General features: G+C 42.8%; 1 protein-coding gene across 1 annotated transcript in view; it reads left to right on the forward strand.

The window, feature by feature from the left end:
* LOC111968262 (protein kinase C epsilon type-like) overlaps nucleotides 1-27,604 on the forward strand; it is a 169,329-nt gene that overhangs the window by 21,773 nt on the left and 119,952 nt on the right. Inside the window, 1 exon segment of the mRNA XM_070444969.1 lies at nucleotides 21,888-21,951. Within this exon segment, the coding sequence (XP_070301070.1) occupies nucleotides 21,888-21,951 (64 nt within the window).

The following is a 27,604-nucleotide window of genomic DNA, read 5'->3' on the forward strand; positions in this document are numbered from 1 at the left end:
TGGAAAGGGTTATACATGGACCCCAAAAGAGTTCTACCTGGAACCTAAAAAGGTTATCCGAAGGGTTCTCCTATGGGGACAGTCGAGAACCCTTTTAGGTTCTAGATCACCTTTTTTTCTAAGAGTGTAGTGTCATGCATAGAGAATGGTGTGAATGGGTTTGCATGGATCATTTTGTGGTTACGGTGTGGTTTGGGGTGTTGCCACTMGTGGTGTAGAGTAGACTGACAGATAGGTCAGAGTAGTTGAGTTGAGCTCAGCGGCGTGACTGGCGAGTTGTTTGTGAGCTATATTGTATGTTACAGTCAGCTAGTGTCAGAAGTGACAGGACCCTTTCTCATCGTTGACCCTGTTTCCCAGTGGGACGCTGTAGAGGAGCGGACAGCAGTGTCCTCTCTGTGGCCCGGCGGAAACTGGCTGGGGGCTGCAACTAAAAATACCAGCGGTGCGTTTGAGTCACACGGTAGGCTCCGCTTCCTGTTTTCACTCTCCAAGTTTACTTCCCAGAGAGAGAGAGTGCGGAGAGAAAGAAATTGGAAGAGGTAGGAAGGTAGAAAGGGAGAGAGATGGAGAAGAGAGAGGGACAGTCAGCTATACTTGTTGCTTGTGTTATAGTCCTCTAAGGTTTTGTTCTCTACAAACCTCTAGTGAAACTAGCTTAAAGACTTTCTGGAATCCCAGGATAGATGGGATGTAAAAGGATGACTTGCAGTTCAGCAATATTATGAAAAACACAAAAAAATACTCCCTGTCTCTTTGCCCTATCGTACTCCTGGCACGCACTACATATCAGATAGAATAGCAGACAGAGAGAGGCATGGAGATAGAAAATCCTTTTCCATTAATTGAATGGAACCTTTTACGATATTGATTGATTTCAAAACAACAACCGACACCTAATGTACTTGTGCATTTGCGCCTGATTTCATATCACTCAGTACACGTGATAGTCTATCTAGTTTTTGACATCATTTCCCCAGATGATCCTGGGGAAAAGGTTTGCCTCCTAAACGTGCTGACATGGACCTCAGTAGAGCAGGATGCTCTATTGTTTACCTGGCATGTTTTGTTCAGTTCCTCAAACAACAGAAGATGACAGGAAGTCAGATGAATGAACAAAAAAAGGACAAGTGAGGTGGTAGAGTAGAGAGGGACACCTGCGAGACAAATATCTGCAGCCTTTAATTAACTTTAAAACCAACCAACTAACCAACTTCTGTAGGCTACCACTGTGAGTTCATGGACTGGGGATGTGTTACACAATATAAAGCCTATTCTTGTTCCAGCTCTTTCAACAGCCCACTCCAAAGTCCACTCTCAGCTCCTATAGTCATCTCTCACAGTCTCCATGCTCCTTGTATCTGGTCCACGCCACACTGGCTTAAAAAAAGAAACTCTGCATCCTCACAAACAGGAAGTGAGGAGAGAAACCCCCCCTCCCCATCTTCTCTGCACAGGAAGTTGTGGAGAGTGGATCCCCTGAGAGGGAGCAAGCCCTGGGGAAGAAATGCTGAATTCCAAATCGGCCCCAGCCCCCCTACTCCCTAGCCACTGTATATCTGAGAGGATTACATAGTGGGAAGACTAGGAAGTAGAGCTACGGGTCGATTTTGAGTTCCGTAAAAGAGGACAAGGGTACGGCTGCTGTGAGGATGGAAGGCAGGGCCTGCCTGTGTTTTATGATTGGCAGATATACAGTATCAGTGTATCTGAGGACATGAGCAGGGCTTTTGCTAACACTGCCTTCTGATTGGCTAATATAATATTTCTGGAGCATACCAGGCCAGGGCAGCATTTAGGTCTTGTGACAGGCAGATGGCATAGTATTGAACAGATGTAGAGAAGGTGGTGGGGGACATACAGTTGTTAGGGGTGATGGTAGGTCACCTGATGATACAGTACCTTAGGACCCTGATGACACATGAACTCCTGTTTGCTTGTGGTACATGTGATAGCAGCCCCTCCAACATTCTGTATACTTGTTCACATAGAAACAATCACACATCAAAACATAAGAACAGAGATACAGTGTTCTCCACTTAGGTCCTCTCATCTCTCTTTAACACACACAGCACACACACAGTTTGTATTCCTCTGTGGTGGAATGTGACTGTGTGTGTGTGTCAGGAACACTCTCAACTGTCAGCCTGTGATTATGTCTTATTAAAATGTAGCCGTTGGTCATTAACCCTAGTCACTGTTGTAAACTTTCCTAATGTACTTAGAGGGAGTCCCATTTATGTTTAGGAGACGTTTTATGAGTCTATTTTAATGTGGTCTGATATCCTTCGTTTAGAAACAAGATCAAACACATTGCTGACATAGATGTCTAGGTTTTAAGAGCATATTCAATATTCAAAGTCCTGTTTATTACCATAGCATCATCAGACATGTCACTCGTAGATTTTCAGTCTTCATGGTGGAGTGTGAATTGTGCCAGAAAAGTGTCCTTGTATTTGGCCAGTAGAGGACAGGTTTGGCTGTGGGCCATTTGGGAGAGTAATGGATGTCAAGCTGACCTTTGACCTTTCAGCAGGTGTGACCTGTCTCCWTCAGATCAGCTCACTCTGCTGCACCAGATAGAACCCCTCCGGTTAGGTCTGTCCACAATGCTAGGGTGGGCTGGAAGAGTAACTAATGTTAGAAAGATGTGGGAGTTGATAGTGATGGGGGGAAAAATCAATACACAAAATCAATACTTTGACTTTTGTTTGTTGCTTGGTAGCGTTAGTTAGCGCTAGTCGGCTGTACCTGCACCAAAACTCCTGTATTTCTCATCCTATAGCTTGTTCTCCATCTTATTTTTAAATAGTGAGCCAACATGTTTTCAGAATTTTATCCATGACTGATCAAAACTCATTTTCTCATGCTCTCATCGTCTCTCTGCAGCAGACATGCATGTATAGTGAACAATATGTTTGGAATATCAAATCGTAATAAATTGGCAGTATCGAATCACAAAACACATAGAATTGTGAGAATTGTGAGCACCTGGCAATTCCCAGCCCTAGGAGTTGATCCAGAATAAGACTGTAAAAGTACAATGGCAGATGAGTGTGTGTGTGTGTGTGTGTGTGTGTGTGTGTGTGTGTGTGTGTGTCTGTATCAGGGTTTCCATTAGGAAAATGTTTCGCCAGACAACGTGACCGGGAAAATTTTAATTTACCGGACATTTGAGAAAATGACTGGACACATACGCATTAGGTGTGTAACCCATTAGGGCATCCACCCACGGTGCACAGAATGACAGAAATCACATTGAGATTACGGTAATCCATTTTAACAAAACAACTGTTGTAATGAAGCAGGCAATAAAACAACATTTTCAAACATTTGCAAAAATGCAATTCAGGAGATAAAGGGAAAACACCATTCTAATCTCCAGAATCCACTCAGCTGTCTCCCTCCAATTCATGCGCATTCATTGTTTCATGTGAATTGTTTGCCCTTTGATTGTTTATTTCTATCAATTCCCAATTACATAGGTCACCAGTAGTAAATGTACCGTTAATCCCTATCATTTGGTTACATACATTACTGTTCAAAAGTTTGGGGTCACTTAGAAATGTCCTTGTTTTTGAAAGAAAAGCACATTTTTTGGTCCATTAAAATAACATCAAATTAATCAGAAATACAGTGTAGACATTGTTAATGTTGGAAATGACTATTGTAGCTGGAAACGGCAGATTTTTAATGGAATATCTATATAGGCATACGGAGYCCCATTATCAGCAACCATCACTCTTGTGTTCCAATGGCACGTTGTGTTAGCTAATCCAAGTTTATCATTTTAAAAGGCTAATTGATCATTAGAAAACCCTTTTGCAATTATGTTAGCACAGCTGAAAACGGATTAAAGAAGCAATAAAACTGGCCTTCGGACTAGTTGACTATCTGGAGCATCAGCATTTGTGAGTTCGATTACAGGCTCAAAATGGCCAGAAACAAAGAACTTCCTTCTGAAACTCGTCACTCTATTCTTGCTCTGAGAAATGAAGGCTATTCCATGAGAGAAATTGCCAAGAAACTGAAGATCTGGTACAACGCTGTGTACTACTCCCTTCACAGAACAGCACAAACTGGTTCTAACCAGAATAGAAAGAGGAGTGGGAGGCCCCGGTGCACAACTGAGCAAGAGGACAAGTACATTAGAGTGTCTAGTTTGAGAAACAGACGCCTCACAAGTCCTCAACTGGCAGCTTCCTTAAATAGTACCCGCCAAACACCAGTTTCAACATCAACAGTGAAGAGGCAACTCCGGGATGCGGCAAGTAGCCTAGTGGTTAGAGCGTTGGACTAGTAACCGAAAAGTTGCAAGATCGAATCCCCGAGCTGACAAGGTAAAAACATGTTGTTCTGCCCCTGAACAAGGCAGTTAACCCACTGTTCCTAGGCCGTCATTGAAAATAAGAATTTGTTCTTAACTGACTTGCCTGGTTAAATAAAGGTAAAATAAAATAAAACTAGTCTAAAGAAGGACAGTTTTATTGCTTCTTTAATCTGCACAACAGTTTTCAGCTGTGCTAACATAATTTCAAAAGGGTTTTCTAATGATCAATTAGCCTTTTAAAATCCCAACATGCCATTGGAACACAGGAGTGCTGGTTGCTGATAATGGGCCTCTGTATACCCATGTAGATATTCCATAAAAAATTGGCCATTTCCAGCTACAATAGTCATTTACAACATTAACAATGTCTACACTGTATTTCTGATCAATTTGATGTTATTTTAATGGACAAAAAATGCTTTTCTTTCAAAAACAAGGACATTTCTAAGTGACCCCAAACTTTTGAACAGTAGTGTACATGTGTGTTAATGCATTTGTATTTGGTCTACAGTCATTTAGCGTTCTCATTCTCGGAGTGGAAACATAGCTTGCAGAGTTCACAACCTGCTACACACAAGTTTTGGTTTATTTCATAACCATCATTTACAAGTTGTCCATTTTTTCATTGTCTTTTGTTTGGAGTGCTCCGTGTGAGCAATGAGCTTTGTCAGGTTTCTCTGTCTTGTTAATGATGAGGGGGTGCGTAAGCCTGAGCACGTATAAGAATTAGCCTACCTGGCCTGCTGCACACTAGTTGCCCATTTGGTGATGTTTGAGTTCTGATTAGTCACGACGTCCACCACTAATAAGCTGAGCTTCTCAGTCATTTTTTCTTCACCTCACACAGTAAGTCAACGAAGTCTGTCTTTTTTTAACATACATTGCGAATTACAGCCTATTAGTTCCTCAAAGTAGGCCTAGAAAAATCTTTCTAACTTTCTCCCCCTCGATAATCACCAAGCCTCAGTGTGAAAGAGAAAAATATAATTTATATGATCAAAAACTGGAGTGGGAAACTCTGAGGGCCTGGAATAGGCTAGGTATACAATGTTGCACTTCACTAGTGATAGCTCAAGTCAAGACAAATAGAAAGGGAGGCAGACAGAATGAGTAGAGAGATGAATGTGATTGAAAGAACCAGAATATATTTTCTGCTGTTTTTATTTGTGGGCTTTATGTATTTTTACTTAGTTGACAATGGAAGTTGTAGACCAACGGCTGCACTGGCCATCTCTGAGTTCCATGCGCTCATTTATGCTATCTAGCCGTCAATGATTAAGGTGTATGTGTCCAAATGGCAGAGGCTGGTGCTCTCACGTTAGTTGAATTTTAACTTTGATATTTTATCATTTTAATTAAGTTTTTATGATTAACCACGTGACAATGATTTTGAGAAACGAAAACAGTATTATTGAAATGAATGCACATATGAAAATCATAACTGACACGCAGATTGGTGGAAATGGTAGGATAAATTGTATGCTTCCCCAAACTTGAAACTCATGCGCCGCCTATGAAGTCTTTATAAAATAATTTCCTCCACATTTCTGTGGTCGGATTTTCAAGCAAGGTAAGACATGCCTCATAATGCCTCATAATAATGAAATAAAACATTCAGGTTTCAAACAATTAGGTATGTTTTAAAATACATTCTGCCTCCAGCTCACATTGTCAAGTGGTGGGTGACGTGCTGATAGTCTGCCTAATGTTGTTTTTTCTCCCGGTCAATTTGGCCTGCAACAATTTTATTTATCGGCTTTTCATTTTTTGGGGTGGCCAAAAGACAGCAATTACCGGCTAACGGAAACTCTGGTCTGTATGGTAATTGTCAGGGTTGGAGGAAGTAGTGATGGCAGATGGATGTGGGTGGCTCATACCACTCTCCTACTTTCACGCTGAGGATAGGAAGATGATGGATGGAGGAATAGAGAGAGATGGAGAGAGAGAGACTGAGGTATGTGTGGGAGTTGATAACCTTAGAGGAAGGCTTCATATGATAACATTCTCTAAAATAAATTCTGACATACGTGTATATCTTGAATATTTGTCTGTATGATAAAAGCACTTAGCAGTTTCTCGTCATACACACACTGTATTATGCAGATACATTCCTTTGCTGGATGTACAGATTTGGCTAATGTGTGTGTTGTGTGTGAATTTTGGCAATGGCATTCATGTCTTGTGTGAATGGTCAGTGCTGTGCTGAGGAAACAGTGATGACAGATGGGAGTGGGAGGACTACCTCTCACTCAGAGAGAGAAAGAGAGTGGAAAGGAAGGATTGGGGAACAGTGTGAAATGACAGAGATGGAGAGAGCGGGAGGAGAGAGAGGGAAGAGAGAGCGAGAAAGAGATTAAGAGAAGGAGGAAAGGATGGATTGTGGAACAGAATGCGAGAGAGGAGAAAGGACAGAGAGAGTCCATGCACTATTTGATCCCCTGTATCATGGAATCTGTTCCAGGTTCCCAGGTCTCACACTAACGAGAAACTGTAATTAGCCAAACAGCTTAATGGACAGGCCTGGTTTCCACTCCCCCATCGCCCTCAGAAAGCCTGCACTGACAGACACACCCAGAGGGTCTCCTGGGTCTGGGCTGGGCTTGCCGTGGGGGAGCAATGTACACTATAGAGCATCACACTAAAGGCATACAGGCCTAATCATCTATTCACTCTTTTCAGTGTGTGAACAGGCTTATGTCCTGTTCTCACTTATATAACTGACATCTCCATCGCCCTGTGACTGTCCCCACCGTCCCGCCAACACCTGCCAGGTTGTGCTCTAAAACCACTCACTTTACAGGATTATAATTCAGTTTCAGAGGAAATTAATCCAAGATTACATTTTAGCTCGCAACAGCAACATGAGATTGTGGAGCAGTTGGAGCTCAACGTGACATCAACGGATGTGTCACCCCCCCTCAATTAAATTAAATTCATAGGGCTTTATTGGCAGGGGAAACACATGTTTACATTGCAAATGCAAGTGAAAGAGTGTCTTCCTGGAAAGCAGCTGGCTGGCAGTGTCAATCAGTAGTGTGGTAGTATGACTGACACATTGGCTTTTCATCTCTGAAGTATTGGACAGCCCGCGTCTGTGATGCTGGGCAGACGAGGAAGTAAATGTCACAGGCATGTGGTTAGAAACCCATAGACAGACAGGGAGGGGTCCATCTCTTGGGTGCGTCTTAATAGTCTAAAGTGGTTTTCTCTCCTAATCTCCTTGTCTTTCATCTCTGATGTTAAAGAATGGGATAGGTGAAAGCACATTTCCTGTGGACATATTCCATTCTGCTTTCACCTAACCCAGTGTTTTCCGATCAGTGTTATGTGAAGCTACAGACCTTTTTTGTAAGGCCACAATGGCGGCCATTGTTTATTTTCTGCAAAATGTTGGGATTTTAGTTTGTGGTCAGCACTGTGTATTATTTGTCTACTCCTCAGATGTCTTTAGGGTCCGCCTGATTTCGAGCAGATAGCTGTCCAGTCACTTGAGCTGCTCTCTGGCAAAAGGTGCTGCATTATTTATTCAGCAGGGACAAATTAGTGAAAGACTGACATGGCTGTCGAGGGGGGACAGGGATGAGTGGCCACTGACAGAAGAGTGTGTGTGTGTGTGTGTGTGTGTGTGTGTGTGTGTGTGTGTGTGTGTGTGTGTGTGTGTGTGTGTGTGTGCTTGTATGTACAAGCGTATGTGGTGTGTGTGCAAAGAGAGCTTATTGAATATTTAACAGTTTACTCTTTTAATCGGTGAGGAACCGTCAGAGCCTTCTAGGCCTTCAGATAAGGCCTATATTTCTATTACATATTTACAATAATAGTAATAATTTTCTGATTTAATCTCATCAGTTTGTGTTGGAAAGAGAAGGGTTAATACGCAATAGAAAAATTTATCCAATCAGGATTTTCTTTGGTGGTGTCAGGTAGCCATTGGCTAGGCCTTCAGATGCTGTCATTCAACTGTATTAAAGCAGAATGTTGGAGTGACAGTGGAATGAACCAATGGCATTTTGACTTGCAATGGGTGTGGCCGTAAAAAAAGTGATTCTCAAAGGTCTGGACATGTCACTATTGAGAGCACAAGAGATCATGAATTCATAAAACAGCAGTGGTGTAGAGTACTTAAGTAAAAATACTTTAAAGTACTAATTAAGTAGTTTTTGGGGGGTTTCTGTACTTCACTATTTAWATGTTTGCCAACTTTTACTTCACTACATTCCTAAAGAAAGTTATGTACTTTTTACTCCAGTTTCAAACTTAGTCTACAAATGATCATCATCTGGTTCGTGGCACAGTTTTCTGTTGCAGCTGGCTTGCTGTTAGCTAGGCTATCTCTTGCTGTTAGCTAGGCTATCTCTTGCTGTTAGCTAGGCTATCTCTTGCTGTTAGCTAGGCTATCTCTTTGAAAATATTGACTGTAAAGCATGGTTGCATTTAAACTTTAGATCTCCGGTTAGTATGATGAAAGTGATCAAATATATTTGCAATGGGAAGTTATAGCTGGTTTGTTAATTTCATTTTGGACATTAAGTGGTTGAGCTTTTGTATTGTCATGATTTCATGGGGCCTACTGGAGTGAATGGGCTCCTTATTCTTTAACATGATGCTGTGTGTGACTGCTGTCTCCTGTCTATCAGCCGTGTCTATGTGTTTGACCAAAATGGTCTCTCCTTCAGCGCCATGAAGTGCACAGGTATTAAGGTTGCAGTCCTTTCAGCACCATGAGCCTGTCACCTTTGATGTGACACTGTTGTTGTCGCTATTGGTGATAGTGTGATAGTGATGTTGGCTTCCATGAGTTGTGTAATCATGTTGGGTCCATGCCGGTTCTGTCTCTGTGTGTGTGCTGCAAGCTGAAGCGCGGCCAGGCCTGTTTCATTCATTCATAATGTCATAAAAAAGCATTGCTCCCCCTTCTGTAGAACTAGAATGGTCTGACTACAGAACATATCATGTCGGGCTTTTTAAGTGATGCTATGTTTTATATATATTTATATGTTATATTCTTGATTTTTGAGTTTGATTCAACGTATTGGAAGAGTTTTGGTCCCTCTGAAGACCTAGGTCCTATAGTCACGGTTCTACACTGCTTTTAATGGATGGCCTCCCTCACCCCACCCAAAAAGCATTGCTCTCATACGCAGTAGGGCGCACACACACACCACACACCACACACACACACACACACCACCACACACACACACACACACACCACCAACCAACACACACACACACAACACACACACACACACACACACACACACACACACACACACACCGTATCTCCAAACAGGTCAGCCTGGTGGGGTAATGAGGTATAATTAGGACTCTCTGGCTGGTTGTGGAAGAGGGGTGAGTGTGTTGAGGGTGAGAAGATGTGTATGTATGTACTGTATGTATGTATGTACAGTTGAAGTTGGATGTTTACATACACCTTAGCCAAATACATTTAAACTCAGTTTTTTCACAATTCCTGACATTTAATCCTAGTAAAAATCCCCTGTCTTAGGTCAGTTAGGATCACTACTTTATTTTAAGAATATGAAATGTCAGAATAATAGTAGAGAGAATGACTTATTTCAGCTTTTATTTATTTCATCACATTCCCAGTGAGTCAGAAGTTTACATACACTCATTTAGTATTTGGTAGCATCGCCTTTAAATTGTTTAACTTGGGTCAAACGTTTCGGGTAGCCTTTCACAAGCTTCCCACAATAAGTTGGGTGAAATTTTGGCCCATTCCTCTGACAGAGCTGGTGTAACTGAGTCAGATTTGTAGGCCTCCTTGCTCACACACGCTTTTTCAGTTCTGCCCACACATTTTCTATAGGATTGAGGTCAGGGCTTTGTGATGGCCACTCCAATACCTTGGCTTTGTTGTACTTAAGCCATTTTGCCACAACTTTGGAAGTATGCTTTGTCCATTTGGAAGACTCATCTGCAACCAAGCTTTAACTTCCTGACTGATGTCTTGAGATGTTGCTTCAATATATCCACATAATGTTCCTTTCCTAATGATGCCATCTATTTTGTGAAGTACACCAATCCCTCCTGCAGCAAAGCACCCCACAACATGATGCTGCCACACCTGATTGCTTCACGGTTGGGATGGTGTTCTTAGGCTTGCAAGCCTCCCCCTTTTTCCTCCAAACATAACAATGGTCATTATGGCCAAACAGTTCTATTTTTGTTTCATCAGACCAGAGGACATTTCTCCAAAAAGTACGATCTTTGTCCCCATGTGCAGTTGCAAACCATACCGTTTGGCTTTTTTATGGCGGTTTTGGAGCAGTGGCTTCTTCCTTGCTGAGCGGCCTTTCAGGTTATGTCGATATAGGACACCAAAGTACGTTCAGAACGCGTCTCCTTCCTGAGCGGTATGACGGCTGCGTGGTCCCATGGTGTTTATACTTGCGTACTATTGTTTGTACAGATGAACGTGTTAACTTCAGGCATTTGGAAATTGCTCCCAAGGATGAACCAGACTTGTGGAGGTCCACAATTTTTTTCTGAGGCCTTCTGAGGCCTTTTCCCATGATGTCAAGCAAAGAGGCACTGAGTTTGAAGGTAGGCCTTGAAATACATCCACAGGTACATCTCCAATTGGCTCAAATGATGTCAATTAGCCTATCAGAAGCTTCTAAAGCCATGACATAATTTTCTGGTATTTTCCAAGCTGTTTAAATGCACAGTCAACTTGGTGTATGTGAACTTCTGACCCACTGGAATTGTGATACTGTGAATTTATAAGTGAAATAATCTGTCTGTAAACAATTGTTGGAAAAATTACTTGTGTCATTCACAAAGTAGATGTCCTAACTGACTTGCCAAAACTATAGTTTGTTAACAAGAAATGTGTGGAGTGGTTGAAAAACAAGTTTTAATAACTCCAACCTAGTGTATGTAAACTTCCGACTTCAACTGTATGTGTGTATGTTTGTCTTGTATGCTTCTCCTGTCCCTAGTGTTTAGATGCAGGCCCAGTCTTGGCTTCTAGAGTTGTGTTCTGTTCTGTTCTGTTCTGTTCTGGCTGGTGTGAGTGCATTAGCTGCAGGAGCCAGGCCAATCCCCAACCTTGAACTACTCTCTGCTGACACACAGCAGGGTGGCCAGATTGTGTGTTTCAGTTAGTGGTGTGTGCGTGCGCCCATCCGTGTTTGTGTGTGTGTGTAACATCTCCAGTCGTATCTCTCAGAGGGTCCACTGAGGCAAGCTCCCCGGGTCTCAAGTGTGTATGTCTGTTTTGTAGAACTGTGTTTGCGTGTGTGTTAGGGTTGAGATGATGTTGGAATTTTGTTCCATGCTAATAGAAACGTCTTCATCACACTAATTGACTTTGAAGTGAAGTGCTGTTTGAAAAAGTACCCCGGAGACATGCTTGAAATGTAAACATTTTAAAATGTGGTGTTTTATTCGCTCTTCCTTTGACTTTGTGTGCAACTGGGCGTGTGTTTTCACTGCACACACTGCTGCAGTTTTCCTTCAGCATATCACCAGAGTCATTTCTGTGTTGCCATCCCCAGTTTTGATCTGTGTGCGCACACAAACACAGATATACATACACTAAAGGCTTACGATTGCAAATCAGTTGGCTGTACATTGCAGTTTATTTCCTCCTTTACAACATGTGGGTTCCTTGAGTGACGCAGCGGTCTAAGGCACTGCATTTCAGTGCTAGAGGCATCACTACAGACCCGGGTTTAAGCCCGGGCTGTATCACAACCAGCCGTGATCGGGAGTCCCATAGGTTTGCACACAATTGGCCCAGTGTCGTCCGGGTTAGAGGAGGGTTTGGCCGGGGTAGGCTGTCATTGTAAATAAGAATTTGTTTTTAACTGACTTGACTAGTTAAATAAATGTTAAATAAAAAATCTATACAAAAAGTGTTGTTTTCCAACAGAAAATAAACAGATATTCATGGGGTCTGTATTCTGAATCATCCTACTATAATTAAAGTATTGCCTGCCATGCGTGATAGCTGTTGTTTTTTAGACAGCAGTTGTACTGTTTCACTTGTATAGCCTGTGCCTTGATTGCTAATTGCAAATTATGATTGATTGACGCTTTGAAAAGGGTTTCTTGCCAAGGCTAATCTGGGTAAGAGGTCACTACCACATAAACTCAGTTGGTTGAATTTCACATGCATCCCTTTCTAACTGAATGTGATTACCATAAAGAAATACTACAGTATTTGAAATTGCAATGATACATTCTATATCACAATACTCTGTGAGGATTCATAGGGGGCTCTGGTGAGTGTATGAGTGCTTTTCAATGTGTTTGTGTGTTTCACAGGGCGTGTGTGTTTTTTTAAGTGTGTCTGTGTATGTGTGTGTGTGAGAGAAGGCTCTGGTGTGTGTCACTCTTCGGGTGCACACTGTCACTGAGGCCAGAGATAAAACACAATGTGCTCTGTGTTCTCCCTGCTCCTGTAACCTTGCCCCCCCCCCCCCCCCTCTCGCTCGCTCGCTCTCTTTCTCTCCCTCTCTTTCTCCCTCTCCCTCTCTCTCTGTCTCATCCATTCTTTATCCCCCCTCTTTGTCTCTCCCTCTCCCAGTTCACTTCATTCAGTTTTTGACAATAGCGATAAACAGACTAGAAAGACCAAATAGAATAAACAGAAAAAGGAAAGAGAAAATTACCTAGAAACTGTAACTAAGAACTATTCAATGTGTGACTCATTGTAGCACTATGAATGAGCCACAAATACTGTATGCAGTTGTGTTAGTGTGTGTGTGTGTGTGTGTGCAGTAGTGGATATTCTTCTCAGAATACTATCCCCTCTCTAGCACGGTGTTGGGTGGGCCAGAGCCATAGAGAACAGCCCTGTCATGTGCTTTCACTTTATCAGGAAGGAGAGATACTCCACTGCCAGAGCCAATCCTCATTTAGACAGACTCAGAGATACTCCACTGCCAGAGACAATCCTCATTTAGACAGACTCAGGGATACTCCACTTTGCCAGAGCCAATCCCCATTTAGGGAGACTCAGAGATACTACACTGCCAGAGACAATCCTCATTTAGTCAGACTCAGACAAGAAGGCAGGAGTGCTCAAAGGCCTTTATTTTTTGGGCGACTTACCAACAGCCTCTGAAGACTCAACACTGCGCACACACACACACACACACACAACACACAACACACACACACACAGACACACAGAACAGACAGACAGACAGACAGACAGACAGACAGACAGACAGACAGACAGACAGAAACAGACAGACAGACAGAGACAACAGACAGACAGACAGACAGACAGACAGACAGATGAGGGTGGTGAGGGGTGCAAAGTTGAAGAGCTTTTCCACAGACACGGAGTCGTGTGTCTCTTTATCGCCTCCTTATTGGAGGATGGAGGGTGTCGTTGGACATGGCGGGAAGTAAGGAACAGGCGAGAAGATAAGAGGTCTCTGATGAAAAATGCCAGGGAGAGGCATGAAACCAGTCAGGTCAGGGTTTGATGGTTGATTGCTGAAAATATGTCAACATCTTTTAACAGGCGCCATTCAGCCCAAGGTGTTTTCACAAAACAGCCTCCTCGAACCTGGGAGGGAGGGAGAATGTGTGTGGTGTGTGGAGGAGAGAATTGTGTGTGTGTGTGTGTGTGTGTGTGTGTGTGTGTGTGTGTGTGTGTGTGTGTGTGTGTGTGTGTGTGTGTGTGTGTGTGTGTGTGTGTGTGTGTGTGTGTGTGTGTGTGTGTGTGTGTGTGTGTGTGTGTGTATAGGGCGACAGGTAGCCTAGCAGAGTTAGTGTTGGGCCAGTAACCGAAAGTTCACTAGTTCGAATCCCAGAGCCAACAAGGTGAAAAGCTGTCAATGTGCCTTGAGCAAGGCACTTACCCATAATTGCTCAGGCTTGCCGTTGATCATGGCTGACCCTTGCCGTGACCGCACACTCCGAGGGTGCTGAGGGGGAGCTGGGATATGTAAAAAATGATTTCTTCCAATTCACACATGCATATAATACACAGTTGAAGTCGGAAGTTTACATACACTCAGCCAAATACATTAAAAAACTCAGTTTTTCACAATTCCTGACATTTAATCCTAGTAAATATTCCCTGTTTTAGGTCAGTTAGGATCACACTTTATTTTAAAATTGTGAAATGTCAGAATAATAGTAGAGAGAATGATTATATTTCATCACATTCCCAGTGGTCAGAAGTTTACATACACTCAATTTGTATTTGTAGCATTGCCTTTGAATTGTTTAACTTGGGTCAAACGTTTCGGCTAGCCTTCCACAACCTTCCCACAATAAGTTGGGTGAATTTTGTCCCATTTCTCCTGACAGAGCTGGTGTAACTGAGTCAGGTTGTGTAGGGCCTCCTTGCTCGCACATACTTTTTCAGTTCTGCCCACAAATCTTCTATAGGATTGAGGTCAGGGCTTTGTATGGCACCCCAATACCATGGCTTTGTTCTCCTTAAGCCATTTTGCCAACACTTTGGAAGTATGCTTGGGGTCATTGTCCATTTGGAAGACCCATTTGCAACCAAGCTTTAACTTCCTGACTGATGTCTTGAGACGTTGCTTCAATATATCCACATAATTTTCTCCTCATGATGCCATTTATTTTGTGAAGTGCACCAGTCCCTCCTGCAGCAAGCACCCCCACAACATGATGCTGCCACCCCGTGCTTCATGGTTGGATTGTTCTCGGCTTGCAAGCACCCCTTTTCCCTCCAAACATAACAATGGCCATTATGGCCAAACAGTTCTATTTTTGTTTCCTCAGACCAGAGGACATTTCTCCAAAAAGTACGATCTTTGTCCCCATGTGCAGTCGCAAACTGTAGTTGGCTTTTTATGGCGGTTTTGGAGCAGTGGAATTCTTCCTTGCTGAGCGACCTTTCAGGTTATGTCATATAGGGCTCGTTTTTACTGTGGATATAGATACTTTTGTACCTTTTCCTCCAGCATCTTCACAAGGTCCTTTGCTGTTGTTCTGGGATTGATTTGCACTTTTCGCACAAAGTACGTTCATCTCTAGGAGACAGAACGCGTCTCCTCTCCTGAGCGGTATGATGGCTGCGTGGTCCCATGGTGCTTATACTTGCGTACTATTGTTTGTACAGATGAGCGTGGTACCTTCAGGCATTTGGAAATTGCTCCCAAGGATGAACCAGACTTGTGGAGGTCACAATCTGTTTTTCTGAGGTCTTTGCTGATTTCATTTATTTCCCCATGATGTCAAGTAAAGAGGCACTGAGTTTGAAGGAGGCCTTGAAATACATCCACAGGTACACCTCCAATTGACTCAAATTAGTGTCAATTAGCCTATCAGAAGCTTCTAAAGCCATGACATCGTTTTTCTGGTATTTTCCAAGCTGTTTAAAGGCACAGTCAACTTAGTGTATGTAAACTTCTGACCCACTGGAATTGTGTACAGTGAATTATAAGTGAAATAATCTGTCTGTAAACAATTGGTGAGAAAATGATACTTGTGTCATGCACAAGTAGATGTCCTAACTGACTTGCCAAAACTATAGTTTGTTAACAAGAAATGTGTGGAGTGGTTGAAAAACGAGTTTTAATGACTCCAACCTAGTGTATGTAAACTTCCGACTTCAACTGTACATGTGTGAAATAGGACAGATATTACCACCCACACACACTGCTAGGGTCATAAGAAATTATTGTTTTTGCAGCACTAACTGACATAGAGGCACAGTGAGAAGGAGAGTGAGAGAGCCGGATGAAGCGAAAGCTACAGAAATTGAATTGCAGCCTGTGTTTTTATATATATTTCCACACTATGAGGATGGAATAACACTGTGAAATTGTGAAAATTATGATAATGCCATTATGATGAGAACAGCGCCCTTAGCCATGGTATATTGGCCAAATACACACCCCCTCCTGCCTAATTGCTTAAGTATACCAATAAAAATAGTTCCAAACCCTCTCTGCCAAAAACAGCTCATTTTCATTTTTCCCTCCTCACTCACACCACTCCCAGACGTCCTAGCAAAATTCTTACTTGACAAATTGCTGTTTGCTACGAAGCTGTTTTGGTTTATTTTTTTAACCATTTTAATTGAAAACAATCACAGTAAGGTACTTAATTGTTACCCAGAAATATTTGATATTGTGATAAAAACAGCTGATTGGACATTTAAACTATACAATTAATTTTCTGGTGCATGTGTGTGGTTCTGGGGTGTACTCTCTCTGTGTGTGTGTGTGTGTGTGTGTGTGTGTTGTGTGTGTGTGTGTGGTGTGTGGTGTGGTGTGTGTGTGTGTGTGTGTGGTGTGTGTGTGTGTGTGTGTGTGTGTGGTGTGTGTGTTGTGTGTGTGTGTGTGTGTGGAAAGCAAGGTTATTGTAGTAAACCTAAAATGAAAGAAAGATTTAATATGATATGGGGTTTTCAACCTTTTTTTTCTAATGCGGTTTTCAAACTTCTGAATCTGGCGTGTCACATTGAGATTGACTTTAGAATTGAAAGGTAGACTCAGCGAGATGACGTTGCAGATATTGAGATGAAGTGATATGAAGAAGTGACATAAAAAAAAACACTTAACACTTACTTATGTGTCCCGAACACAAAAACGAAAACTGAAATGAAATAATATAAAAACCATGAAATGTAAGCTAAATAAAAATGTGTAAATCAGATCAGAAAACTAACTGAAACTAAACTGAATTTCAAATAAAAATCTTCAAACTAATATAAAAACACAGAACTATGACCTTGGTGGAAGGAGACATTGAATGGGGATGAATGTGTCTTGTGTTTAGAGTACAGCACTCACTGACATATCAGTGTCTGTGCATATGGTGGCTGGCAGAAAAGACAAAGCAACTGACAGGCTGAATATGACTATAGAAGAATCTCATCTCTCTCGCTGTATCTGTCTGTCTGTTTTTCTATCTGTTTATATGTATGTACTATGTACAATATATCCCCTACTATTTCAATTTCAATACTTGTTTTTGAAGTTTTCTGATTACACAAACAAGTAAGATTATACAAAAAAAGGTGTGAACTGTAATTCCTTTAATTCAGTGGTTCTCAAACCTGGTCCTGGGGACCCAAAGGGGTGCACATTTTAGTTTTTGACCTAGCACCGCACACCTGATTCAAATCATCAAAGCTTGATGATGAGTTGATCATTAAAACTCAGCTGTGTAATGCTATTGCAAAAAACAAAAACCAGGATTAAGAAACACTGCTTATATTTATTTWAAAAGTTTAGTAAAAAATATTTGATTTCCTGGTCCCCTAGCCATCTCCTCCCCTCCCCCACCCTGGCTACATGTAATCCCATTGGGCAAAGACGTAAATTCAGCATCTATTCCACGTTGGTTCAGCGTAATTTAATTGAAATGACGTGGAAACGTTCAACCACTGTGTGCCCCGTGGGATGCCATCACATTACGAGGAGTATAGGAGTGCTGCTGCACCTAAAGAGGTTGATATATAGGATGAGTAATCAAAGATATTCAAAGCATTCTGAGTGCATTGGTCACAGCACTAGAATGAGAAGCAATGTCTTCTGATTCATTCTYTTGTACCTAGCTAAACAGTCTTTCTGCAAGTCAGTTTAAGAACAAATTCTTATTTACAATGACGCCTACCTGGACGACGCTGGGCCAATTGTGCGCCGCCCTATGGGACTCCTGATCACAGCTGGTTGTGACACAGACTGTGAACAAACCAGGGTTTCTAGTGACACCTCTAGCACTGCAATACAGTGCCTTAGACCACTGCGCCACTCTGGAGTATGAAGATTAAGGGGAGGAGATAGGTTAAAGAAGGGTTTTTAAGCCTTGAGACAATTGAGACATGGATTGTGTATGTGTGCCATTCAGAGGGTGAATTGGCAAGACAAAACAGGGTAGTAGGTCCCAGGCCATTGGAGATGCTTAATGTGAGTCTGGAAGGAGAGTTTACAGTCTAACCAGACACCTAGGTATTTGTAGTTGTCCACGTATTCTAAGTCAGAACCGTCCAGAGTAGTGATGCTGGACGGGCGAGCAGGTGCCGGCAGTGATCGGTTGAATAGCATGCATTTAGTTTTACTTGCGTTTAAGAGCAGTTGGAGCCACGGAAGGAGAGTTGTATGGCATTGAAGCTCGTCTGGAGGTTAGTTACACAGTGTCCAAAGAGGGGCCAGAAATATACAGAATGGTGTCGTCTGCGTAGAGGTGTATCAGAGAATCACCAGCAGCAAGAGCAACATCATTGATGTATACAGAGAAGAGAGTCGGCCCGAGGATTGAACCCTGTGGCACCCCCATAGACACTGCCAGAGGTCCGGACAACAGGCCCTCCGATTTGACACACTGAACTCTATCAGAGAAGTAGTTGGTAAAACCAGGCGAGGCAATCATTTGAGAAACCAAGGCTGTCGAGTTTGCCAATAAGAATGTGGTGATTGACACAGTCGAAAGCCTTGGCCAGGTCGATGAATACGGCTGTGCAGTAATGTCTCTTATCGATGGCGGTTATGATGTCGTTTAGGACCTTGAGCGTTGCTGAGGTGCACCATGACCAGCTCTGAAACCAGATTGCATAGCGCATCTACAGATGTAATATACTGCAACTTAAACACATATTCAGTGTGAAAATAGATGATGTTACTGTTCTTGCCTAAGGCACTCTATAGTGGTAAAGCGCTGTTGTTGCTGCATAAAGATGTGGTTCTATAAAGTACACAGAAACACCCACACAAATATAATATACAAACTCACATCTCATCTATTGGCTTTCTCTCTGGAACCCACTCACATACACAGGACACACAGAAACATTCTCTCTCTCTCTCTCTCTCTCTCTCTCTCTCTCTCTCTCTCTCTCTCTCTCTCTCTCTCTCTCTCTCTCTCTCTCTCTCTCTCTCTCTCTCTCTCTCTCTCTCTCTCTCTCTCTCTCTCTCTCTCTCTCTCTCTCTCTCTCTCTCTCTCTCTCTCTCTCTCTCTCTCTCTCTCTCTCTCTCTCTCTCTCTCTCTCTCTCTCTCTCTCTCTCTCTCTCTCTCTCTCTCTCTCTCTCTCTCTCTCTCTCTTTACACACACACACACTCAAGCTTTCCTTCCTTAGTGGCGTCTATATTTAGTGGCCACTGCACCTGTGAGACTGAGCGTGCCCAGAAGGCTGTTGATGAATGGAGTCCTGTGACCTCACAGGAAAGGAGGCAGGGGTGGGGGGAGTCGGGGGTCGCATGGCGGGATAACAAACATGTCGCCACTCCACCATGGCTCTGTCTCTACTCCGTCTGGACAACAACATCATCTTCTGAGCAGCACTCAGAGGCCTTCTCAACAGCACTGAGAGGGGAGGCACTATGCAGTAAGAATAGGCTACTTGTCCCTCTCACAGTCTGCATTCTACAGAATGCACTTCAAGAGCACTGATCTACAAAGTGCCCGACATCCTGTTCTTGGCTATCCATCTGTAGTACACTCTTAGCAAAAAGGGTCCTGAAAGGGTTTTTCGGCTGTCCAGGTAGAACCCTTTTTGGTTCCAGGGAGAACTCTTGTGTTCCATGTAAAACCCTCTGTGGAAATGGTTCTACATGGAACACAAAAAAGTTCTACCTGGAACTTAAAGGGTTCTACTTGTCATGTTTAATGTTTTTTTGTGGAACCCAGGAAGAATACCTGCTGTTTCGGCAAAAATTAATAGGGATCCCAATAAACCAATAAACCACTACCTGGAACCAAACAGGTTTCTTCAAACGGTTCTCCTTTTAGGTTCTAGATATAACTTTTTTTCTAAGAGTGTAGAGATCTATCTATTATCTATATGTTCTATTTCTATGTGTTTCTGTGGCCTGAAATACAGACGAATGTATTGTCTAACCTACTGCTTCAAGACTATTGTTCCAACATGCAGGCTGGGGAAGAGGCCTACTCCACCCTCTCTCTGTCTCTCTTCTTCCGTCTTTCTCTTCCTCTGTCTTTCTCTCCCTTTTGTCTGTTTACACTGCACATCTTCCAGACGACTACACCGGGGCACGGAACCTTTCTCAGGTTACCAGGGAGGGAGGAAGAGAGAGGAAGAGAGGGAGCGAGAGAGATTGCAAGGCAGTCAACACCTCACATGTGTGGGCCCTATTTGTTCTGCACTTTACCCCAGGCTGCGGGCGGGTCCTGTACTGCACTGCTGTACCCTAGAAGGGCTGTATTTACTGGGCTGGCTGTGGGTTTGATGGATGGATCTGGGGCACCTGAAAGAGAGAGAGATGAAGGAAGGCTAGAGTGTTGTATTGTGTTAGGGTGGCTAGAGAAGGCTGCAATATCTATATAATTGTAGCATATAATCTGTGAAAGCCACCTATAGCTGCAGCCTAGTTCTGACATCTGCAAATGTTGCCATATCCCATTTTAGAATGCATTATGGTAGAATGATGGATTTTGTCACTTTAGCGCCTCCTCCTTCACCTCGTATCTACCCAAGCCCACGTCCTCTCTGCGGTGGAGATTGCACCAATTCTCAGCAATGTGTGTGCTCAAAACAGGACCAGATGAGGAAATTGCTGGGTGCAGTCTGTGTGTGTGTGTGTGTGTGTGTGTGTGTCTGTGTGCACTGTGCAGAAGGGGATTATGGATGGGCCGTGGGCGGCTGCTGCCGGTAGAAACTCTCTGAGCCCCAGCCGCCGCAATCCCTGCCCACTCTCTCTTATGAGATGAGCTAACACACACACACACACACACCACACACCACACACACACACAACACACACACACACACACACACACACACACACACACACACACACACACACACACACACACACACACACACACACACACACCATAACTCAATCTCATCTGCTTATGCCCAGTAGAGCCCCCAGGGACTTGAGCTCAGGCTTGGCAATCGATGGGCGAGAGTGTGTGTGGGTGGGGGGTATGGTTAGAGAGGGCCGTGGGTGAACGGATGTATACGTCCACAAGCTACAATGTAACACACTCAGGACTCTTCCTGGTCTTAGTATATAAACACTGCAGTATTCAGCAACCCAAGGGCATGCACGTTGTAAATCTGCACACGCACACACACCACACACACACACACACACACACACACACACCACACACACACACACACACACACACACACACACAACACACACACACACACACACACACCCACACACACACACACAACACACACACACACACACACACACACACACTAGCTCCTGAGAGCCATACCAGAGATACTGTAATGACGAGATGGTCTTGTTTCCACCCTAACAATGGGAGTCGTTTTCCCAAAGGAGGGAAGGCAGGTGGTCTGCTTATCGCTTATCACGTGGACAGATTTTGACGGGTGTGGACCCTCTCTCTTCAGCTCTTCCTCTCTGGCCATACTGAATATTAGCCATTACTGTAGCAGTCTCAGTACCCTCAGAGAGAACGATGTGTGTGTGTGGGGTGGGGGTAGGGGGGGGGGATGAGGACGAGTCAGACATTGCTGTACACTACGTAATTTTCTACAAACACTGAAATGGTTTCATGCTTCCATACCATACTATACTTCATATTCAGTGTTTCTACTCCAGTATGAAAGCTGACAGTTTGTTCTGTTTCGTTCTTCTCTCCCAGATTGACTTGGAGCCTGAGGGGAYGGTGTACGTCATCATGGACCTATCTGGATCATCTAGTGAAGGTAAGTTGTGAGCTGATATAGTATCAGCGATGAGTGTATCTGACTAGTTTACACTGAGGCACAGCTTGCCCAAACGTATGGCCACATGCCCAATTTCTACTTATCCCACGACTGACAAACTTTCCCTTGAAAGTGCATTATTAGAGTTTTATGCCAGATGTTACATTGTATACAGTCCCTATGTATTTATTTGAATAGTGAAGCTAAAAGTTTGAATAATACTCCAGCATTTTGGATTTGAGATCAACCGTTTAATATGAGGTGACAGTACAGAATGTCACTTTCTATTTAGACATAAAAGCACTTTATGTATCTAGTCCCCCCCATTTGAAGGTGTTTAGACAAATTTGCTTATACTGTTTTAAAGTAGTCAAAAGTTACGTGGTTGGACCTACACTACCGTTCAAAAGTTTTGGGTCACTTAGATATGTCCAGGTTTTTGAAAGAAAAGCAAAAAATGTTGTCCATTGAAATAACATCATATTGATCAGAAATACAGTGTAGACATTGTTAATGTTGGATATGACTATTGTAGCTAGAAACGGCTGATTTTTAATGGAATATCTACATAGGCGTACGGAGGCCCATTATCAGCAACCATCACTCCTGTGTTCCAATGGCACGTTGTGTTAGCTAATCCAAGTTTATCATTTGAAAAGGCTAATTGATCATTAGAAAACCCTTTTGCAATTATGTTAGCACAGCTGAAAACTGTTGTTCTGATTAAAGAAGCAATAAAACTGGCCTTCTGTAGACTAGTTGAGTATCTGGAGCATCAGCATTTGTGGGTTATATTACAGGCTCAAAATGGCCAGAAACAAAGAACTTTCTTCTGAAACTCATCAGTCTATTTTTGTTCTGAGAAATGAAGGCTATTCAATGAGAGAAATTGCCAAGAAACTGAAGATCTGGTACAACGCTGTGTACTACTCCATACGGGACTGTTTCGTTTTCGTTTTGTGTCATTCACGTTGTTATTTTTGTATTCTTAGTGTTCAGTTATTAAATTGAATATGGACACTTACCACGCTGCGCTTTGGTCCTCCTCTTCTTCCAACCACGACAAGCGTTACATTCTTATTTGAAAATGACACAATACATTATTTACCATTCATTTCTATTGGGCACAACATAATCTGAAACACAACCAAAACAAACTGCAAATGCATCCAACAAGTTTGTGGAGTTACAAGCTTGATGTACAGTAGTCATTGTGTGCTAGGAATATGGGACCAAATACAGTACCAGTCAAAAGTTTGGACACACCTACTCATTATTTTGACTATTTTCTACATTGTAGAATAATAGTGAAGACATCAAAACCATGAAATAACACATATGGAATCATGTAGTAACCAAAAAAGTGTTAAACAATTCAAAATATATTTTATATTTGAGATTATTCAAATATTCACCCTTTGCCTTGATGACAGCTTTGCACACTCTTGGCATTSTCTCAGCCAGCTTCATGAGGTAGTCACCTGGAATGCATTTCAATTAACAGGTGTGCCTTGTTAAAAGTTKATTTGTGGAATTTCTTTCCTTCTTAATCCATTTGAGCCAATCAGTTGTGTTGTGACAAGGTAGGGCAGTATACAGAAGTTAGCCCTATTTGGTAAAAGACAAAGTCCATATTATGACAAGAACAGCTCAAATAAGCAAAGAGAAACAACAGTCCATCATTACTTTAAGACCTGAAGGTCAGTCAATCCGGAAAGAACTTTAAATGTTTCTTCAAGTACAGTCACAAAAACCATCAAGCGCTATGATGAAACTGGCACTCATGAGGACCGCCACAGGAAAGGAAGACTCAGAGTTACCTCTGCTGTCGAGGATAAGTTCATTAGAGTTACCAGACTCAGATTGCAGCCCAAATAAATGCTTATTGAGTAACAGACACATCTCAATATCAACTGTTCAGAGTAGACTGCATGAATCAGGCCTTCATGGTCTAATGGCTGCAAAGAAACCACTACTAAAGAACACCAATAATTAGAAGAGACTTGCTTGGGCCAAGAATCACGAGCAATGGAGATTAGACCGGTGGAAATCTGTCCTTTGGTCTGATGAGTCCAAATGAGAGATTTCCGCGGTGTGGTTCCCACCGTGAAGCATGGAGGAGGAGGCGTGAGGGTGTGGGGGTGCTTTGCTCCCGAGTGGCGCAGCGGTCTAAGTCACTGCATCTCAGTGCAAGAGGCGTCACTACAGTCCCTGGTTCAAATTTAGGCTGTATCACATCCGGCCGTGATTGGGAGTCCCATAGGGTGGCGCACAATTGGCCCAGCGTTGTCCAGGTTTGGCCGGGGTAGGCCGTCATTTTAAATAAGAATTTGTTCTTAACTGACTTGCCTAGTTACATAAAGGTTTAAAAAAAAAAAAGAAGGTTTTTACAACAAATGTTTTGCTGTTGACACTGTTAGTGATTTATTTTCAATTCAAGGCATACTTAACCAGCATGGCTACCACAGCATTCTGCAGCGATACACCATCCCATCTGGTTTGCGCTTAGTGGGACCATCATTTGTTTTTCAGCAGGACAATTACCCAACACACCTCCAGGCTGTGTAAGGGCTATTTGACCAAGAAGGAGAGTGATGGAGTGCTGCATCAGATGACTTGGCCTCCACAATCTTCCGAACTCAACCCAATTGAGATGGTTTGGAATGACTTGGACCGCGGAGTGAAGGAAAAGCAGCCAACAAGTGCTCAGCATATGTGGAAACTCCTTCAAGACTGTTGGAAAAGCATTCCTCATGAAGCTGGTTGAGAGAATGCCAAGAGTGTGCAAAGCTGTCATCAAGGCAAAGGGTGACTGGATTGGCTAGCACTGACCAAGCTCTGATTGGTTTGCATGCTCCCATTCAAAAAGTAGATCTGTAAATTCTCTCTTTCAATTTCTTCCCTCCATCCTCTCCTTCTCCTGGATGCTGATTAGAGCCACTAAAAGGAGAAGTCCCTCTCATCTGTCTCTTTCTCTTGTCATTCTCTCACCCCCTTATTTAGGGTGGCTGGATCACTCAACATGATGTCACTGATGTGTCACTCAAACACGGGGGTGGTAGTGCTCTGTCACAGTACGTCACACTCACCTATTTCTCATGAGGCTTCAATTCTTTCATTCGGTTCTTGCTCCTTTCTTCTCTAGTCTTTCTTTCTCTCTCATTCTATCTCTCCGTAATGTGACTGTGGCCATGAGAGAAGTGTACATGAGTCAGAGTTTCAAGCTCCCTTATCATTGTTACGTCAGGAAATGGACAGTTAGCATTTCCTGTGACTTGCTAGTGTGAGCGAGTCACAGGACAGTGGCAGGAAAAAGACCTTGTCGTCATAGAGCGGCAACCATCTGTTTGTTCCTGTCTGGGGTGAAGAACAACAATAATAATATACACTGAGATTCATCATCAACTATTTTATCATAAGTACTCTGATTATTTCAATACCATTATCATGAATAAGTGTATCACGCCCGTACATTTCAAAGCTTTTCCTGAGACGGATAGGGTTAGGTTTAAGTCTGTGAGTGAATTAGCTGTACATATTTTAACTGTACATTCGTTGTTGTAAAAGCTGATTTGCTTTGATAGTAAAAGACACTCATGTCCTTTCCTAGCTAGGTAGGTCAGAGCAAGGGTAGTGTCTTCAGCACCTGTATTATAAGACAGAGGATGTGTAAAACAGGGTAGTTATAAGGCGTCCTGTGTGTAGCTGGTGTGAGAGTCAGGCGCAGGACAGCAGATATGAGTAAATAAACGCGCTTTACTCAAAAAAGACAAATATACAAAGTAACATCTTGAGCACACACAGACAGACCGAAATTTACAATAAACAATCACTCACAAAAACCATGTGGGGAACAGAGGGTTAAATAATGAACAAGTGATTGACAACAGGTGTGTGAAACAAAGACAAAGCAAATGGAAAATGAAAAGTGGATCGGCAGTAGCTAGAAAGCCAGTGACAACAACCGCCGAACGCCGCCCGAACAAGGAGAGGGACCGACTTCGGCGGAAGTCGTGACAGTAGTGTCTTCATCAGCTGTATTATAAGACAGAGGATGTGTAAAACAGGGTAGTGTAGAGAGCAAGGGCAGTGCTTTCCTCTGCCTTTGGCTACAGATGGTTGTTAATTCATGCATTATAACCCTGACTGTAGCTTTCGGCTGTAGGATTCTCTCTTTTAGTGTATCTTTACATATTCATTAATTATACAATTGTACACACATAGTTATTATTATTCTAGTTATCAGAGAAGTAGTTTTACTATGCCTGCTGCTTTGAATAAAAGTAATTTAACTGGGAAGGGAGGATAAGAGCACTGTGCTCATCATGTGTACTGTATGTGTAAATGTGTGTGCACGCACGTTAGAGTGTGTGTCTGTGTCAGTGTTTGTGTGTGTGACCTCTCATTTACCCCACAAGAACTCTTCTCTCTTCTAACCAGTGTCTTCCTCTCCCACTACTCGTGTTGCACTCAATCGCTACGTTGATGACCTGTGTCAAGTCCATAATCAATACAGGGATCAATATGTAGAACACATAATCCTGACGCTAGCTAGACTCAGGCGGGTTAAAGAGATGTAGGAACACAGAGTTCTGACACACAAACATGGGTTATAGCGGTGTTGTAACTGTGTTGTTCGTTCAGATTGTGGCTGTGGGGTCAAAGCTCTGCTTAAGGACAAAGCATCAAGTTGGAGAAGTGTTAGTGAGGAAAGGCAGAGTACAGGCAGATCCCCTGTCAACCATGTTGAGAGTATGCCCAACTCGCTGAGGGAAGAACAAAAGAGGAGAGAGAGGGAAAAGGAGAGAGGGAGAGAAAGAAAGGAGTGTGAGCGGCTTGTTTTGTACAAAAGGAGCTGGCAGGCATCTGTGATGAGACTCACTGGCTGCCTGCCTCCCGTCAGTACTGGTCTGCATCAACAGGCCCTTACACACACACACCACACACACACACACACACACACACACACACACACACACACACACACACACACACACACACACACACACACACACACAACACACACACACCACACACACACACACACACACACACACACACACACACACACACACACACACACACCACACACACACACACACACACACACACACAGGGCGAGAGCACAAGTCAAAGGCAGTCAGGTAGTAAGTATAGGTGTGTAGAGTTTTAGAGTGATATAAAAGGAAACTGTATTTTTATAAGTGCAGACAGATTTTTGTGATGCATGATTGTGCCCACTCCTGTACTCACTGCAAGGCAACTCTAATACCATGCTCTGTTGTGAAAAGTAGACTTTTCTAAGGTTCAGCTTTGAAAGCAGTATCTTGCCACAGAGCCAGCCTCTACTAACTCCAATCCATTAACCACTTCTCCTTTCTTCAGCTGAAATATTGTAACACTTTCTAGAATGATGTCTTAACATTGCTATCTTCACAGATCAGATCACTTGTCAGGTTTTAAATTATGAGAACAGACCATTCGTATGGGCTCTACCTTTATATCGTAAGTGAAGCTATGACCTTACCTAGCATAAATGTGCTGGAAGTGCTCCTTGCATGACTGGGCTACAGCACTAGAAGTGATGAACTACAGTTCCCATCATTCAGTGGTGCAAGGATGTCATTCACTCTCATAGGAGGTAAACTGATGA

This window comes from Salvelinus sp. IW2-2015, linkage group LG8, assembly GCF_002910315.2.
Source record: "Salvelinus sp. IW2-2015 linkage group LG8, ASM291031v2, whole genome shotgun sequence".
Taxonomy (NCBI): Eukaryota; Metazoa; Chordata; class Actinopteri; order Salmoniformes; family Salmonidae; genus Salvelinus; species Salvelinus sp. IW2-2015.